General features: G+C 41.9%; 1 protein-coding gene across 7 annotated transcripts in view; it reads right to left on the reverse strand.

Annotated features, from left to right (window-relative positions):
- Positions 1-16,959, reverse strand: part of LEF1 (lymphoid enhancer binding factor 1) — a 71,282-nt gene continuing 54,323 nt past the window's right edge. For 4 of the 7 annotated variants that reach the window (XM_064710941.1, XM_064710937.1, XM_064710936.1 and 1 more), the window contains 2 exons: positions 13,976-14,024; positions 1-1,120 (listed from right to left, as the gene is read on the reverse strand). In XM_064710941.1, coding sequence (XP_064567011.1) covers positions 1,041-1,120; positions 13,976-14,024 — 129 coding nt within the window. In that variant the 3' untranslated portion in view covers positions 1-1,040. Of the gene's footprint in view, positions 1,121-4,173; positions 5,038-13,274; positions 13,316-13,975; positions 14,025-16,959 lie in introns of those variants that run through there. The other 3 variants (XM_064710943.1, XM_064710939.1, XM_064710940.1) reach the window with 2 other exon arrangements.

Raw genomic sequence — 16,959 nt, forward strand, 5'->3', positions numbered from 1 at the left:
GACAGTTAAATTCCATTTTATTACAAAGCTTTTATTAAAAAACAAATGCTCAGCACATTAACTCAAACTGGAATGACAAAAAAAAATTGGTTGACAGTATTTTTGGCAAAGGCTGTGCCTTACTATTTTAAAAAATGGGTACATCAATGCTCATTTCAACAACTGGCATAAAATCCCACTAACAGGCTAACAAAAACAGATACAAATACAGAACAATTGAAGTAATAATTCAAGTGCTGGGCTTTTTACAAGGAGAAGGGGAATGGGTGAGAAGGAGAACTCACTGCAGTCAGATTTGCTGAATGTATTGCTTATGTTTACAGAGTAGATGACGCAAGACTAACATGTCTACTGACCAGCTGACTGTTGTTACATTTATTTAGTTCTATAGGACACTGTATTATATAGACTGAGAGGCCACTATTTGTTACAAATAGTTTAACAAAACAGCCACCTTTTTTCCATACAGATTTTTCCTCTGGAAGAAAAAAAAAAAAAAAGAAAAACTCCTTTTATTTAAAAAGTATTTCCGATTTTTGACACTTGTTTAAGCTCATACCTAGTAAAATATACACCAAAGAAATTACAAACTAAAAGTTAAAATATAAAAGCATTCAAGTTTCTTAAAAAAAGCTAAAACCAAAATTGATCCTGTCGCACCATTAAATAAAAAGGTTGAGCGCGTCATCCTGGTCCAGGCAAATTCCATTCCTTGATGTGCTGTGTGGGGCAGCTGTGGTCTATGGAATTCTGCTGGCTGAAGCAGGCATAGACAGCCATGCTACTGTATTTGCTGACTCAATATGGACACAGATGAGATGGGGGCTTAAGAGTGCAAGGCAGAGGTGAAGACAAAAGCTGCTCTGCTGACCCAGGAGCTCATTTGCTCTATTTATATCAGGGCTGGACCTCGTGATAGTGAAGGATTTTGGCAGTGATTGTCTTTATGATTCAGTGTCTCTAGCAGTGACATCAGGGTGGATGACATCCTAGACAGACTCCTTGGGGTGGTCTGTGTGGATGAAGGACACACCTAGGGTTTAACAAGCTTCCATCTCCAGAAGGGGTCCTGGTGTCGCCGCCTTTGCTTTGCAAGTTGAGAAAGCATTTCTTTTCCCACCTACAGCAAAGGGGAGGAAAGAGAGAGAGTGTGTGATAAAGACTATCTGGAGCCTTTAAAAAAAATAAATTCTTCAAACAAGCATGTGATGGGTCACTGGAACTCTTACAGCTCTATTAGTGGAATGTGCATTACAATGTCAAAGTTAAATGCAGAATTTATTACTACTTGCTTTTGCTTGAAGTTTGCAACTATATTTATGGAAAGTACTTTGCATTGTAAAGAGATACCAACTAGAAAGGAGGGGTTTTAAACATCCAGCATATTACAGAATTTCTTCCCTTTAGTAGTGGATTTCATTTATCTACAACATTTGACCCAGATACCATTACAAAATTAGACATCCTCAGGCTTTAGTACTGCAGTGCAGTGGTTGAGGTCAATTAAACCTCTATTTCAGAGCCTCAGGCTCTACTCCCTGCAGACATGAAAAAATGCTGTCTTCTGCAAGCAGTTTGGTAGAGGAATGTGGTGGATGAGGCTCTTCAGTGGAGTAGGGAACATCTTCCAGCTGTGTAAGACCCATGGGCCTCCTCCCTAGCAGTAAAGTTCACTAGATCTTGGAAGGATTTATATTCTTAGAGCATGTGAAATGGCCCACAGTACAGGGGAGCACAGTCTAGGTCTCTGGGTTACATCAGCTGATTTATGAAATTGCCAACTCAACCGTCACCCTCACCATTCTGATCCAGACAAGTGAGTTATAACAGGGTCTCCACCCAAAATCTTTCTAACAAGTCAGACATTATTCCACACATGGACACATGCTCTCCAGCAACTGTTTGGGGATTATTGGTATTTCAGAAAAATCAACATTAACCTCTAGGTCTCCATGTACTACTCAATTGCCTAACAAATAGAAGGTTTGGTGAGCAAAGCTTTTGAGAGTGATCAAAATTAGCACAAGAATGCAGTTCAGTGGAGAAGGTAAACAAATTTTCACCAGAAGAAAGACAAAATGCTTAGTCACATAAAGATACACTGCCAGCACCTTGAGTCACACAAGGCAAGACAGAACAAGTTTATGAAGAAATGGTTTAAACCACAAGTTAAACTTCTTTTAGACTAATCATGATAGATAGACTGCTTAAGCCTGCAAAAGTTACAAGCTGAGTTAATCAGCAAAATTTACATTACATTACATTTCAGCAGTATTTAACCAGGGCCATTTATAACTAAGCACCCACCTCCCATCTGCTGCAGCTTCCGTGTAAACCATTGCCACACAAAGTGTTTCACTCATAGTGGCTGAGGAGCGTGGCAGCTCCTGAGTAAGGAGCTACACTGCCTCATGTAGTCCAGGCTAGAAAGCCTCTAAAACTGATTTTGTACCCTTTGAATTTAATCAGCATAAGCTGAGGTCCCAAAATCTTATTAAACAAGTTGACTCCTTATCAGAGGTCACCCATGTGGCTATTGTTACAGCAGAAAGGAAAGTTGAGGACACTTAATTTTAGCTGCAGACTAAGGTAGAAAAGACCAGCATGTATTGATAGCAAACTGCTCTATATAGCTTAGATTTAATGCAGACTCCCTTGTTGCCTACATAGTGCCATCCCTGATACATAAGGAATAGCTCACACCTGCTGCTGGTAGCCACAAAAGGACATTTAAAGCCACTGAGGCCTCTTAAACAGCTAAAAGTCCACTGGCAAACCATCAGTTTCAACAGAGGTGGTCTGTATTGACTAATTCAATTCCTATTTCCTCATAAAACCAGCCCATGTCCCAACTAAAAAAAGCCTCCTGAGCTTCCTGCCTTTTTTTTTATTTTTTTATAAAGTAGCACAGTGCTCCGTAACACGTGTGGATCAAAGAGCTACGAAGGGCTCTACCTTTCCAAGGAGCACGAAAGAGAGGCCAAGCAAACAGCAGAGCAACACTGGGGAGAGCACCCTGCAGCTTTATATTTATTTTGTGCCTTTTCATCCCAGATTTTCAAAGGTTTGGTCCAGGTTGCTCTTCCTGGGAAGGTTTTCCTCTCAGTCTTACATGAAAACATTCAGCTTCCTGTTGAGGAATGGCCTTGAGGCGCCAGGCCAGTAGTTCACAGCAGTCTGATACAAGCGCTGTGATTCAGAGCTACTCCCCATTAGCAGCCAGGAATGTCTACTTCACTGAAGGAAATGAAATGCTCTTCTGTTGAGATGGTTCCCTGCCTCCTCCCCCCTTCCCTTACCAGCAAGCTGTCTTTGAAGTCAGGAGGTTAAAATAACGACCGTGGCCTTGCTCTGGCCCTCAGCTTTTTCCAACAGCAGCCATTGCTTCTTTCTCAATCCAGAGGCAGCACTGCAGCGCCTGCCTCCTTTCCATAGCTCCTAACTATGCCCAGCTCCTCCAGAGAGGCTGCAGACACCACAGTGATTCTGGAAGGGGACAGGCACAGGGAAGCCCCACGTATTTTTATTTCCAAGCAGTACAGCAAATTACAGAGTAGCTATCCTGAAAACAGCATCTAGAACCCAGCCTTTCCCTGGCTGCACATTAAGGCTACACACTGGAAATTGCTTCTACTGCTGATAAACCAAATAATACCTAAAAAATACGAGTGATGATGGTGTTGCCTTACAGATATAAAACAGGTCAAATCAGGATTCTTTTCAAGAAACCACAGGCATGTGCTAAGGAGACTGAAGACTTCCCACATCTAAGGCTTCACTGGGGGGCTGCAGCTGAAGTCTCGCCAGGCGAGGCATGCCCTAGCAAAGCCCAATCCACAAGCGAAGTCGGCACAAATCAAAGACTGCAATTACAGCTCCCTGGCTGTGGTTAGGCTTCAAAGAAAGTGCTGCAAGTCACATTTTACATATGTGAAGTCTTGAGCCTGAGCCACAATAGGAGGCACTGTCTGTGCCATTTGCAGTGTACATCTGACTGCAGGAGGAAAGGGGAAAAAGAAAAAGAAAACAGCACCTCGAGTAAGAAACAGACATAAGATTCAAGAATAATGAAGTGCAAAAAGAAAAGCTTTACTATTGAAGTGATAAAACTAATCCAGGAATTGCTGCAGTAAAACTAAATTCTCCTAGCAAGCCTGGGCTCAGTGGCTGAGGAGATCACAAGGGGATCTGAAGTCCTCCCCATGCTTCAGAATGAGATGGATGAAGGCTGGGTCTGTAAAAGTTTTGTTCTCCTCTTCTGGTCTTTTAACTTTGCTAGAACAAGGGAGAGAATTATGCAGCTTCATCCAGGTCATGCTAATCAGAAAAGGTTATTGATGAAAGTCAGGAATGTCCGGATCAGTACAGAAATAAGTACTGAGTAAAAGAGATACCTAACCCTACACAGAGGGCAAGGGATATTAAACATTTTAAATGAAGTACTTTTTTTCCTACACCTTTCCCTATCACATTGTTTGGATACAGCTCTAAGGAGAGACAAGACTACATACAACAGGCAGTTACATGTATTTTTTTTTTAAAGAAAAAAGTTCATATCCAAACCCATCTTTTAATACAGTACTTCAAACAACATGGCAAATTCAGGGATTTAAAAGCTGAAACTGTCATTTTCTTTATAAGTCCAAAACAGATATGTTTGACTTACTGCCAGCCATGGTTTATTCAATACTCCAGAAAGCCGGCTATGCAAAACCAGGTCATTATTTATCAGGGCAGTTCGTCGTGTTTGTGAAATCTCTCTGTATTTTCTTTAACGGCAGAGTTGGAGAGGGTTTCAGGCACAAGCAGATAGAATCCAGCGCTGCCGTCTGCTCCTCTTCCTGCCCAGCTGTGCCATGGTTTGTGGGTTTAGCCCAAACCAGATCCTTGAGATGTTCAGGGCAAACACAAACAAACACTCCACAACCCTTGTTGTTTCTAAACAAAAAAAGCACCTCCCAACAAAACCCCAGTCATTTAAGTAATCCAATTTGCTGCAGGGTCCCACAAGCTCTTACAAAACATGGATGGAGAGACCTACGGGAGACAGGAAAAAGCCCTCTCTGTAAGAGCTGGATACCAGCAGGCAGCAGAGGAAACTTTTTTAGCTGCCTTTGTATCCAAAGAAATTACATAAAATTGTACCATAAAACTGTAACAGATGCTGTCATGTTGAAACTATATTAGTATGAAGTTTTTCTTGGTCTGTCTAACCCCTCCATCACCCTTGCTACTTTTAACCTCAGTCCATTGCTGCTAACTGTGAATGGAAACTCCAACAGCAAATTATTCACTGTTGTTTTAAATGCCCTGAATTAGCTGCCCCTAAAACACCTCTTCATTGACTACAGGTGGAGCCTCGAGCCCTAACTTCTGTCCTCACAGTTTGACCTCAGCTAGATGCATTAAGTGAGCAGCAGGAATATTCCTCCCCCAGCCTTCCCAAGCCAGAGGCCTCTTCCAGAGCAGATTAGTTTCAACACAGAAAACGCCCAGGTATTTTAGGGTTCCCGTTTTGTGCAGCTGACGGCAATGGTGCCAAGCAGGTGTGGCTCTTATCAAAGGCCCCCAGTGTAGGCAGCACAAAACTACCAGCTTTATCACTTAGCTAGAATCTTTTAAATTATCTTACTGGAAGACCCAAGACATGCTTTTCCTGTTGGGTGTGGGAGGGGAGAGAGGCACCATGTTTATAATAAAAACCAGATTGCCTCTAGACAGCTGTCTCTAGAAGCTTCTTAAAGAGGAACAGTATCCTAAAGGCGAGGAAGAGGGAGGAAGAAACAGGCTTGTCTCCTTTCTGTATATTTTTGGCATATAATAAATATTCAGGAGACTATTTTTAAAATTATTTGTTTTCTAGACTGAGAGCTAGGAGCACTGAAATTGCTACAGTTTTCACCTGCTGTAACAGAGAAGAACATGAGGTATTGGTAAAGCAATAAGTGAAGATTCTTTCAGAAGAAAGAAATAACATGGGTACAGTTTCCTCTTTAGATCTTTTTTGTCTGCCACAATTAAACATAGGTTAGAATTTACAGTACTTTGAAAGACAATCTCAACAGTTAAATCTTCTGATATATGGAATAATTTAAGTAGTTGCTTTCATGAAACCAAAGGCAAGTCAGATGTAACCTGAATAACTTCTTGAGCTTCCATCAACTCTTCTATGCACAGGCATCCACAGAGCAACACTAAAAGCATAAGACACCAATACACAGAAACCACTACAGAATTCAAACATACCAACTTCACTTTGATGCAATTAACTCATCTCATCATAAAATCTCTTCTGGTCCAAAACACACAACAGGAAGTCTGGGTACCTCAAAAGACCCACATATGTGAAGAAAACCAACTGTTCATCAAAATGTAGTCCCACCTAGTGTGTGCATTTGTCTTTACACCATAGAAACCAATTCTGTGTAGTTATTTTGGCAATAATATTTTACCACGTGCAATTTCAGGTATCCCTGAGATGAAGGATAGATACAAAGCTCTCATAACTCCTGAGTTTAACTCTGATACAACTTAATATTAATGAGGGAACACATATCCTGTAACTTTCGCAAGGAGGAAGCAACTTCAGAAATTATGTCTCTCTGCTCACTTAAGCCTACTTAACTCTTTTTAAGGCCTGATCCCACTGTACTGATGTCTGTGGCAAGAACAGCAATTCAGAGATGGGTGCTGGTACCATTTTCCTCAGTTGCCTCTAACCCTGCTCACACATTACACCCCAGTGCCAGTGACACCTTCACTGCACAAATGCTTCCAACATTTGCTCCTACCCTTGGAAGGAGGAGCTGAAAGCTCTTGTTCTGAAAGCTCTCACTAAAGCCCATAACATCTCACTGACTCACCAGGCTCATGTTTTAACTGGCCAGACAATGGTGCTTCAGCTGGCCATGCTATGAGCTTCCTTCCTTGTACAGCTTTCCAATCTGCAAGCTTTCAAAACTGTCTGCATGGTGCAGTCTTAACACGCAGGTAAAGGGTCAGAGATTTAAAAGATGACTTGCATAAAAAATTCATAAAGTAGGGGATTAAGGAACTGACTGGTATGAGAGATCCGTTAGCAGTGACTTTTGCAATATCACGGTTAACACTCTGGTTTTGTTCTGTTCTTTTAGTTAGTTTTGTCTTCAGGATGGCTAGGTTTGCATTCACGTATATCAGAAGAACTCTTTAATCATAATCTCTAAAATCAGAGGCAAATGGAAGCAAAACTCAATGTTACGTTATGCTAGGGTTTGCTAAGCTTTGATAGAACTGCATTTGAATACAATTCTGTTGAAATTACAAGACAGATTTCACCCAAGCTTAGTCTCTAGAAACAAAGGGGAAAGACTTTGACAGTGCCATAAAAACTTGCTTTCTAGCTCATCAGGAACACAGTATCAAAAACTCATTTTGAAATTTTTCATGTAAATACACTAAAAAAAGTGAAACTGCAATGCAGACCTGAGAAAACCATTAAAATTCTATAGTTTGCTTCCAATTGGAAATGAAACAACTTTTCAAAACCTTACATCTTATTTATGAAACAGTTTGTTTCTACAGAGTTTTTCTCATGACCTTAGACTTCTCAGTCTGGTGGTCAGTTTACTAAATCCACCAAAATATACCGTTGTTATCCAGAGAAGAATGGTGCACCAGCAGTCAACTCCCTGTCCCCACCCTATCCCACAGGAAGAGTTAGAACAATAGTTGTCTCACTGCTCTCCTTCATTCTAGCCCAAGCCACCTACTGCTAACACCTCAGAAGTGAAACAATAAGGGGTTTTTAAATAACTTGTAAAAGTGGTTGAGTTCAAACTTCATTCAGCATCTCTAATTTCACAGTAGGTTCTGCAACTTGAGTATCTCCAACAAAACAAAGATACACATCGACCTCCTGAATTACCTATTTCTTCCATTTGTCAGTGTCAATTTAAGGTATGAAAAGCTTCATAACTGACCGCACTGCGCTTATTTTGCAAAAATCCTTAACATTTTTTCTTATTTCTCTAATCCCATATCTATGCTCATTATCTAGTAGAAAGTGTTCTGTGTTCTTTAATTTGTAAAACCTATCCTTTGCTACTACCCTCACTTATGCCTCCCACAGCGTGATTGCACTGAAAATAGCTCTTCCTTCCTTCCCTTCACAAGGGCCCTCCACCAGGATGATAATGGGAAGCAGGGACCTGGGTCTGCTCTGACGACCTCTCCCAGCAGGTGTCAGTGCCCCTGCCACCTGCATGGTCAGAAGAGCAAAGCCATGGCTTCTCTTCAGGTTTGCTCTTCTGACCTTTTCCTTGATGTCAGACAGTCTGAAAGAGAGGAGGGCTTCTGTCTTTCACCCCAGCAAGACCGATGTCAGATCAGAATTAAGTTGCTGGAGGGACAGAATGCCATCCGGAGGGACATGGGCAGGCTTGAGCAGTGACCTGTGCAAACCTCATAAGGTTTGACAAGTGCCAGGTCCAGCAACTGGGTCAGAGCAATCCCAAGCACAAATACAGGCTGGGTGGAGGATGGACTGAGAGCAGCCCTGTGGAGGTGGTGGTGGAAGAAACCCAGCCATGTGCACTCACAGCCCAGAAACTCAGTTGTATCCTGGGCTGCATCCAGAGCACCCATCAGGGCAAGGGAGGGGATTCTGCCCCTCTGCTCGGCTCTGGTGAGACCCCACCTGCAGTGCTACATCCAGCTCTGGGGTCCCCAACAGTAAAAGCACATGGACTCGTTGGACTGATCCCAAAGAAGGGCACAAAGATGCTCAGAGGGCTGGAGCAGCTCTCTTCTGCAGACAGGCTAAGAGAGTTGGGCTTCTTCAGCCAGGAGAAAGTTCCAGTGAAACCTTACAACAGTCTTCCAGTTCCTAAAAGGGGCCTACAGGAAAGCTGGAGAGGGACTTCTTACAGTGGCATGTAGTGATAGGACAAGGGAGAGTGGCTTTAAACTGACAGAGGATAGGTTTAGATTGGATATTAGGAAGAAAATTCTTTAATGTGAGGGTGGTGAGGCCCAGGGAAGTTGCCCCATCTCTGGAAGTGTTCAAGGCCAGATTTGATGAGGCTTTGAATAACCTGGTCTAGTGGAAGGTGTCTCTGGCCATGGTCGGGAGGCATTGGAACTAGATGATCTTTAAGGTCCCTTTCAATCCTAGCCAGGATCTGTCTGAGGGCTATACTCATTTTCTATGAAAATTTTATACCTATCTGAAATAATACAAATATTTTGATGCAGAAAATTTTCTTCTGCTCATTCTGTCCCTCTTGCCTGTGCTGAAGGCCACTATTCATAGACAACTGGGGAATAGGGAAATATGGGTCACACAGGAAGCAATTTTTAAAGCAAATCAGGACAAATCTCTGCACCACCATCACCACACATATTCTCACAGAGACTAACTTCTGTGCAAGTTCTCCAAGCTCTGTTTAAAGCTTCTGAGCAGTCAAGAGCTATGGGAAAGGGTGAAGCATTTGTTTCAATTTTAACTACTCCAGCAGCAATTTCAAGAGCACCGGACAGCGCAGGTTTGCAAACATGCCTTGGAAAGGAAGGTACCACATCCTCTTTGCATCTCCTTTCTCAGATGCTGGCCAGAAACCCATGGTCAACCACAACCACAGTCATCAGACACTTCTTTTCCACACTATTCTGGCTGTGGATTGGTCCACTTTATAGTCTGCTTTCACAGCCTCATTCCAGTTTATTTTTACGTAATAGGGAAAACATAATCCAGTCATAAACTACTGCTCAAGAATCACTTCTGTGCTGAAATTTGGCTGAAATTTCCACATAGGAAGTTTGAAATGTTAAGATAATTCATTCTTCAAAGTTAAATTGTCTTAATCTGATCCTTTTAAGTACTTCTGATTGCAAATCAGTATTAGTCAAGTTTTCTTGGTTTTGAAAGCTTTGCTAATGTAGATGCTAATTGTCATGGAATTTTGCAAGCCACAAATAAACTTCTCACAGGTTTTCAGATGTCTATTAAGCTTCTCTATCATCTTTCTAGCCCTTGAAGATATGCCAAAACACAATGTTAAATTATGTAGTTTCCCAATTGCATCCTGCCATATGTTGAATGATGAGCCTTTTAGAGTTCTGTACAGAGCAAGTCATAAGAAGTTAAGTATTTCCATGCTGCAGAACAATGAGGAATTTTTCTTAGTACCCTTCTATTTCCTTGCTGATTTCAAAATACTTATGAGATGCTAAAAATCACTGGGTTTTTTCTCCCAAAAGTCAGACTGGATAGGAAATTAGAAATCTCCACTTCCAATACAGAATTGGTTCTATTTACAAATCCTCTAGAAAGCTGTGCTTAAAGTAAAAAAGACACCACTCACCTTTCAGAAAGGTGCTCAACAGGTGATCTCTACATTGTCCTTTATCTTAGCTTTCCTCATTTCCCCTTCCCTCCCTGGCCTCACCTCAATTTATTTTTTAGCATTATCAGGTTTAATTCCACTCTTGGTTGATTTCAAAAGAAGAGAATAAATAACATTTATTTCTTCAATAAATCAGAGTTATTTCAAACAGTTTGTTGGGCCACATCAACTGCAAACAAAATCCTTCCTGGGACAGTTCCACGACTCTTGAAGGACACACTTTAGAGTAACCCAGGATAATATAGCAAAGACTGGTGCAGAGGGTCACAGTATTTCTAGTGCATTCTGAAGTGTTTTACAAACTGGCTATTCAGTAGGTTGGAGTTCACAGAACTTAGTTCAATCCTAAGCAGTGAAGCCATAAAATGCCTCCCCCTGTGTACAACTCTGAGAAAGGGGGCAACTTAATGCTACCACCTTGACTTTACCACTCTAATCATGTTCAAGTCACAAAGCAGGATTAGAGGTCCACCTTAAAAATCAGTTACTTGCTGAATGTTCATGGACAAAAAAAAAAAAAACAACAAAAACCCCACACCCAAAACTTTCACAGTATCTTAAATCACGTCTGTTTGCATGTCTCTTCCGTTACTTTCCTCTGAACATCCCACCACACAACCCTCCCACCATTTCATCCTTCTCACTTACATCACTGTAATTACAGCCCTGGCTGATCTCCTTTGTGCTGATCTTGAGATTCTTTCTTTGGTCTTGCCACCTACTCATTTCTGATTCTTCTCAGATAACAGAACGCTTGTCTCCTTCCCAGACCTCCCACCCTCCTTCTCCCTCTTCCTTACACCATCCATACAAGTAAGAAAGCTATTCCCAAACTTATTATCTCCATCCAGTAAAGACTACAACAGCTCTGCTGTGGGCCTGGTAAGATATTATGCTTGTGGGCAAAACATTCTTTGGATTAGGCTTGCAGAGGGCAAGAGCCTTAACCTTCAGAAGTTTACTTTGAAGTCTGGTTGATTCAGGTTCCCTAAATCATTCTGTGCATCTACTTCCAGCAAGAGCACATCTGCACATCTCCAGTGCAGATCATCCACTCAGCATGAAACACTTAGAGAGGCTGCCTTCACATGCATATATGGAGTCAACAGCACACTTCCCCTTCCCTGAAGAACATACTACTGTTCTCAGACTCTGTGTTACAAATTGCCTGAAGACAGAGAGACAGATACTGTCAACAGTTTCGACACTGTTACAAAGCCAAAGAGGACTCAGGATGTAAAGGTCAAAGGGAGAGAAAAAACCTCCACATTCAGAACATTCAACCTGTAATACTGAAAATGCAGAGAAACTCCAACAAAAGTAGGTCAGCATAGGCAAGACTGTAAGGCATCCAAGAAACCAAATATTTCCTGTTTTTACTCTGTCACTTGAACCTTAGTTGTATTCCAATCCCAATCAAATACTCTGCATGAGTTCAGACAGAATTATGGGTATTTTGCCTACTGGTACTGTGTTAAGATCAAAGTGAAAAATGTTCACAGGAGTCATGGATGTGGGCAACTGAGCTGAAATATCAATTATAAAACTCAAGGTTAAAGCACTTTATTTTTCAGTAGGTATAATGCTCTAAGTAACAACATTTCACAGCTACATTTGTTGTATAGGCTACAGAACCCCAACACTGCAATCCACATCATCTCAAAGCAGCATGACTCAGGCACATTGCAAAGGGTAAGGCTGCCTTGCCTGAAAAACTTCTGCTTATTAGGAAGAAAAAAAGAGCACACATTTTGTCTTTTCACTTCAGCTTAAAAAAACCCAACAAACAAACCAACAAAGCCTTAAGTTTAGACTAACCAACATAATGGCATAACTTCAGAAGAGGCTTGAATCATGCTGACTGCTGACTGACACACTGCACACAGCAAAGTGAAGTTGGCTTTCTCAGGCCTAGAAAGTCGGAGCAGAGCAGAAGGCCAACAGGAGCCTGCTTTGCTGACTGCCCTGGAGTACCACAGGGAACCCGTGGCCAAACAAGGCAGAGGAAGAGGACAGAGCCCATTTCTCATACAGCACGTAGGTGATTTGGAAAAGTCGGGGTTTTGTTGGATTTTTTGCATGATTCCTGGAATTCCTGGGGATCTCCCAGGTGCAATATAGGTTAGTGGCTTAGAAGCTACTATTACTTCAAATTAATGCCATTCCTACTAGAAAACACATTATGCTGAAAGGAAGAGAAGGACCAGCCTTCCAACACAGACACTGAGAAATTAGAATCTCACTGTGGTACTGTGTGCACTCACAAGCTGACTAGATGGTGTTATTGCACATGTGTAATCACTAGGCATTCCACCCTTAGTGCAGGTAATATGATATAAAGAAAGAAAACACATGCTGGAAATACAACAACCACAAAAAAACCCCAACCTGCACCACAAATTAAATACCACTGTTACAGCTGTGGGAAAAATTCTTGAAATAACTGAAATACAGTCCCATTTTCTTAGCAGGTGTTTTGTTAGTATACAGGTGAATAAATTGTTTTTAAAAGGTGTACCCAGCCAGCCAGAACCTTGTTGATGTCAGGACATAAAATGTGCTTCAACGCCAGTGTCTACCCTGCTCTTATATGAGCTGTGACAGTCTGGGAGGGCTTGCACCATTTAATAAACCCATCCCTGGTTCATGGGCAGACTTGCATTGAGTCAGCAAGGTGTGATCAATTTGAAAATGTTATGGTTAAGCAGTGAAATGGTGAACACCTAATAGATAGCCGGTATAAAAACCATCAGTAATCAAAGTAACATTAGCTTTGGGATATGGTAGTTCTGCAATTTTTGCTAAATCCATATTATTGCATAAAATTTATAAGAAGCCATATTTTACAATTCAGTTTTATCAGCAGGAAAGCTTTAGAGATGTTCTTACCATGCTTCAGATGTAGGCAGCTGTCATTCTGGGGCCTGTACCTGTAGAAGATTGTTTTCCTTTAACAAATTTCTGTTACAGAGTTTTTGCACATTCCAAGTAAGTTTGTTTGCTACAGTGTTACATGGAATTTTTTTGTATGTAATTTTTGGTTTTGTTGTTTGGGTTTTTTTTATGGTTCTTATACCAGCCATTTTTTGTTGGGGAAAACAGGGTGTTTCTTAATACATATTTTAAAGACAAAAAGGAGACCTCACTGATGCTTTTAGCCAACCTACTAGGCAGCTGTTAGTGTACAAAGAAATGTAAAATACAGTGACATAAAATACAGTTACTACAAAAGGTCTGTGTAAAGCTTCCAGTGTCCAAAAATACCACACAGTATTTGAGCCTCAGTTAAGTCTAAAGATGATACAACATGGATTGAGGAGAAAAGCAAAGGTAAAACAGGACAGGGTTTGCAGCAATGCGTAAGTTCAGCCAAAAATGTTGATGCCATCAGGACTGCTGCTCAGAAAGGTGTAAGGGAAAGCAGGCATGGGTTGTGTGCATGTTCACAAGCTTACATTCCAAGTGAAATATCTTAAAACATCCATCAGAAGCAAGCGTTAGACAAAAGCTCGTAAAAATTAAATAGCGCAAGCCCTGGTTTCTAAAATATACCTGAGGTAAATGGCAAGTAAGAGGTGGTCATGGCCTACCTGATGCTGATTCCTGCAACTTTTCTCTCTTCCTCTTCTTTTTCTTCCCCTGAAAAATAGGAAATTTTATCGTGCCATTACATTTATAGAACTTTTTTGTCACTTACCTCACAGCAAAAGTCATCTGGACACTGAAAATGTTACGAAAAAACCCAATTATTTTCAGGGTAGCTTTTCTATCCCAATTTTAATGAGTTCAATGGTAACAAAGTTTGCTCTGAGCATCTAAGGAGAAATATGCACATCAGCAATACATATATTTACATCCACACGGAATTACAATTTCTGGCAGTTTTTCAACTACCACTGGCAGCCGCAAGCACCAAAAAGACTTCTCACGCTCAATAATCTGATGACACGTATGTTGATATCATAATTTATGGCTCTTACAAGAACTCTTCACACATTCAGATACTTACACTGTCATACATGGTAGGAGCAGACAGGGTGTTGAAAGTACCTAGGACGACCATCACTTGTCCCCAGGGTGCAAACCAGCCCACAAAAGCTGTTCTGATAATGCTGGTACCTGAACAAAAGCCAAGTCTGGTGTGGCTGTGCCCGGAGAGCACGCTCTGCAATAACCAAACAGCAGAGACTGTACAGCAGAGCACCCTTAACATGGCTGAAGTGCAGAACACAAATAAATGCCTGGCAGCTGTCTTTCTGAGAGACCACACTGGCCACAGCCTGCCAACCTACACACTCAGCCTTCTCCTGCACCCCTTCTATGGAAATGGCCACAGCTCCTGCTTCACACAGTCTCTGTCAATTGAAACAAAAGGTCAGCTTAGACCCACAATTTTAAACCTCAGTCATCTTGCATCACCCTAACCACCACTGATATTCCTCCATATGTCTTGTCTTTATTGCCCTCTATAATCAGTGAAAGCTTTTTGTGTGTGTTTTAAGAAAAAAATCATATCCATTTATGTTTTAAAGAAGCCTCCAGACAGGCTGCAACAGATGAGCTCTGGAAAGGCTGATGCAGTTGCTGTGAGCAGGGCTGCAGCCTGCTGCCCATCCTCTGGCCCCCACTCTCATGGCTGGCAGCTGCATGTCCCAGCACAGAGCATGCCACACACACACAGTGGCCTCAGAGGGGAAGGGCTGAGGAGCTGGGACACATCTTTCCACAAGCTGGCTCTGCAAAGTACTGGGATGGACAGCAGGTGATGTGAGAAACCACCTCAAACCCCTGCAGTGCTCACTGATTGACAGGACAGCAAGGGAGGACTCCAAATACAGGCTGTGGTGAGGCTCCAGCACATGAACTTAAGTAGCCTCCACTCTGCTCTGACAGTCTGGGCCTGCCTGACTCTCAAGCTCCTGTCCTTATTTATCCCAAGGCTGGCAACTGGGTTGGCCAATGCCTTGTGAGCAAGATTCCAAAGTCAGGACCAAGACTACAAGTTGGAAAACACATTTCAAGGGCTCTGGGGAGCTCCCAGCAATATGCTTTATCACTTAGGCACCAAGGCAATGCTTTTTTGAGAGGAAAGTGCATTACTGCAGATGTGAACATGGAAAAGTCTTGGGAGGAAGATTTGTTTTGTTCTCTATATGTCAGGCTGACTTCAAGTGCTAAAACATAAACTGAAAGCTGATCTGAGATCTACCTATGAGATAGCACAAGTGAACAAATAGAAGGCTGGGCTGAAAACTAGTTGTCAGCATTCCCAAGTAAGATAGTTTCTGACAACTGCAGCACACATCGACCCTCACTTTGTGAAAACATTGTGCTTCTCATGTCTATCACACAATTTTGCATGACTGCTTTGGGTATCAGTAATAAAAAGATATGGAAAAGATAGTTTCAACTGTTGAATAACAATGTTTAACATTTTCTTTGAATTCCTAAAATCAGGCAAAATTCCTAAAACCGGGCAAACCAAAATAGAAGAACTAAAACCAAACAGTACACTTTGTTCACTTGTACTGTTTTGTGAAACAGAAGAACCATCCCTAAGTAACTTCCAACCCTCAAAACACTGCAGTAATACCTGTGATAAATAATTAAAATTTCACTTTTTGACTGCCTAAGTTAGGAAAACCAAAGAGAAAAAAAAAAAGATACCATATATCTGAAAATGTTTCAGTGATAAAGTGTGCTCTCCTATGATCACTGTCTGACCACCACTGCAGAGCGTGTGCATTCCCTGAGAGGCAGAGGGGAGGGCAGCAGGAGGAAGCCAGCAGAGTTCTTCATTGTAACATACAGGACTGGAGTATGTCAGAGCTATACTTCCACACAGGATGTAGGCTGGAAGCACATCAAAGAGATAACTCATACGTGCCACCTCAAACTCTCCAAATGTCTGTCAAGGCATTTCAGAAAGCGCAGGTCCGCTGCTCGTGCTGTGTGGCACAGGCTGGGGCAGAGCACAGCTTCTCAAAGCCACATGGTCAAACAGCACAGGACCATGCTGAAGCCTGATGTCCAGTAAGCACGAGCTGACAAGACTCCAAAGTGGTGTGATTTTCCAGCAAGTCAATTTGAGACAAACTAAACCCCCTTGTTTCCAGGGAATCTTCCCTAAGACCCTGTTTGTTCCCAGCTATACTTCAAGGCAGTTCTGTTGACATGGTCTGGCTACTGGAAATAAACCCTACCTGTGTAGTGGCAGGACTGTTTATTGGCTGCTAGAGCTTTCAGTTGTGGCTGTGCTTACAAAACTGGGCATGCATGTCAGCAAGACCAGGGCATTTCCTTCGGAGATAATCACATAGTTTCTGTGTCAATGCATTCTCTGTTAGTTTCTACAGTTTCTGTTAACACTGTGTTTAGGTACCTCAATCCTCAATGTCCAAAGACATCACTGAAGTAGAGAAAAACTGCTGTCCCCCTAAATCAGAAGGAAAATTGAGCCAGATATATCATGTACATTTCCTATCCCAGTAGATGGTGTCACATCTAATGGAGGGACAGAAAGGAGCTCAGCGCTCAGGTTAGGATCAGTCTCTCAGGACTGCAGCGTCTGAGT

Source organism: Zonotrichia leucophrys, chromosome 4 (assembly GCF_028769735.1).
Source record: "Zonotrichia leucophrys gambelii isolate GWCS_2022_RI chromosome 4, RI_Zleu_2.0, whole genome shotgun sequence".
Taxonomy (NCBI): Eukaryota; Metazoa; Chordata; class Aves; order Passeriformes; family Passerellidae; genus Zonotrichia; species Zonotrichia leucophrys.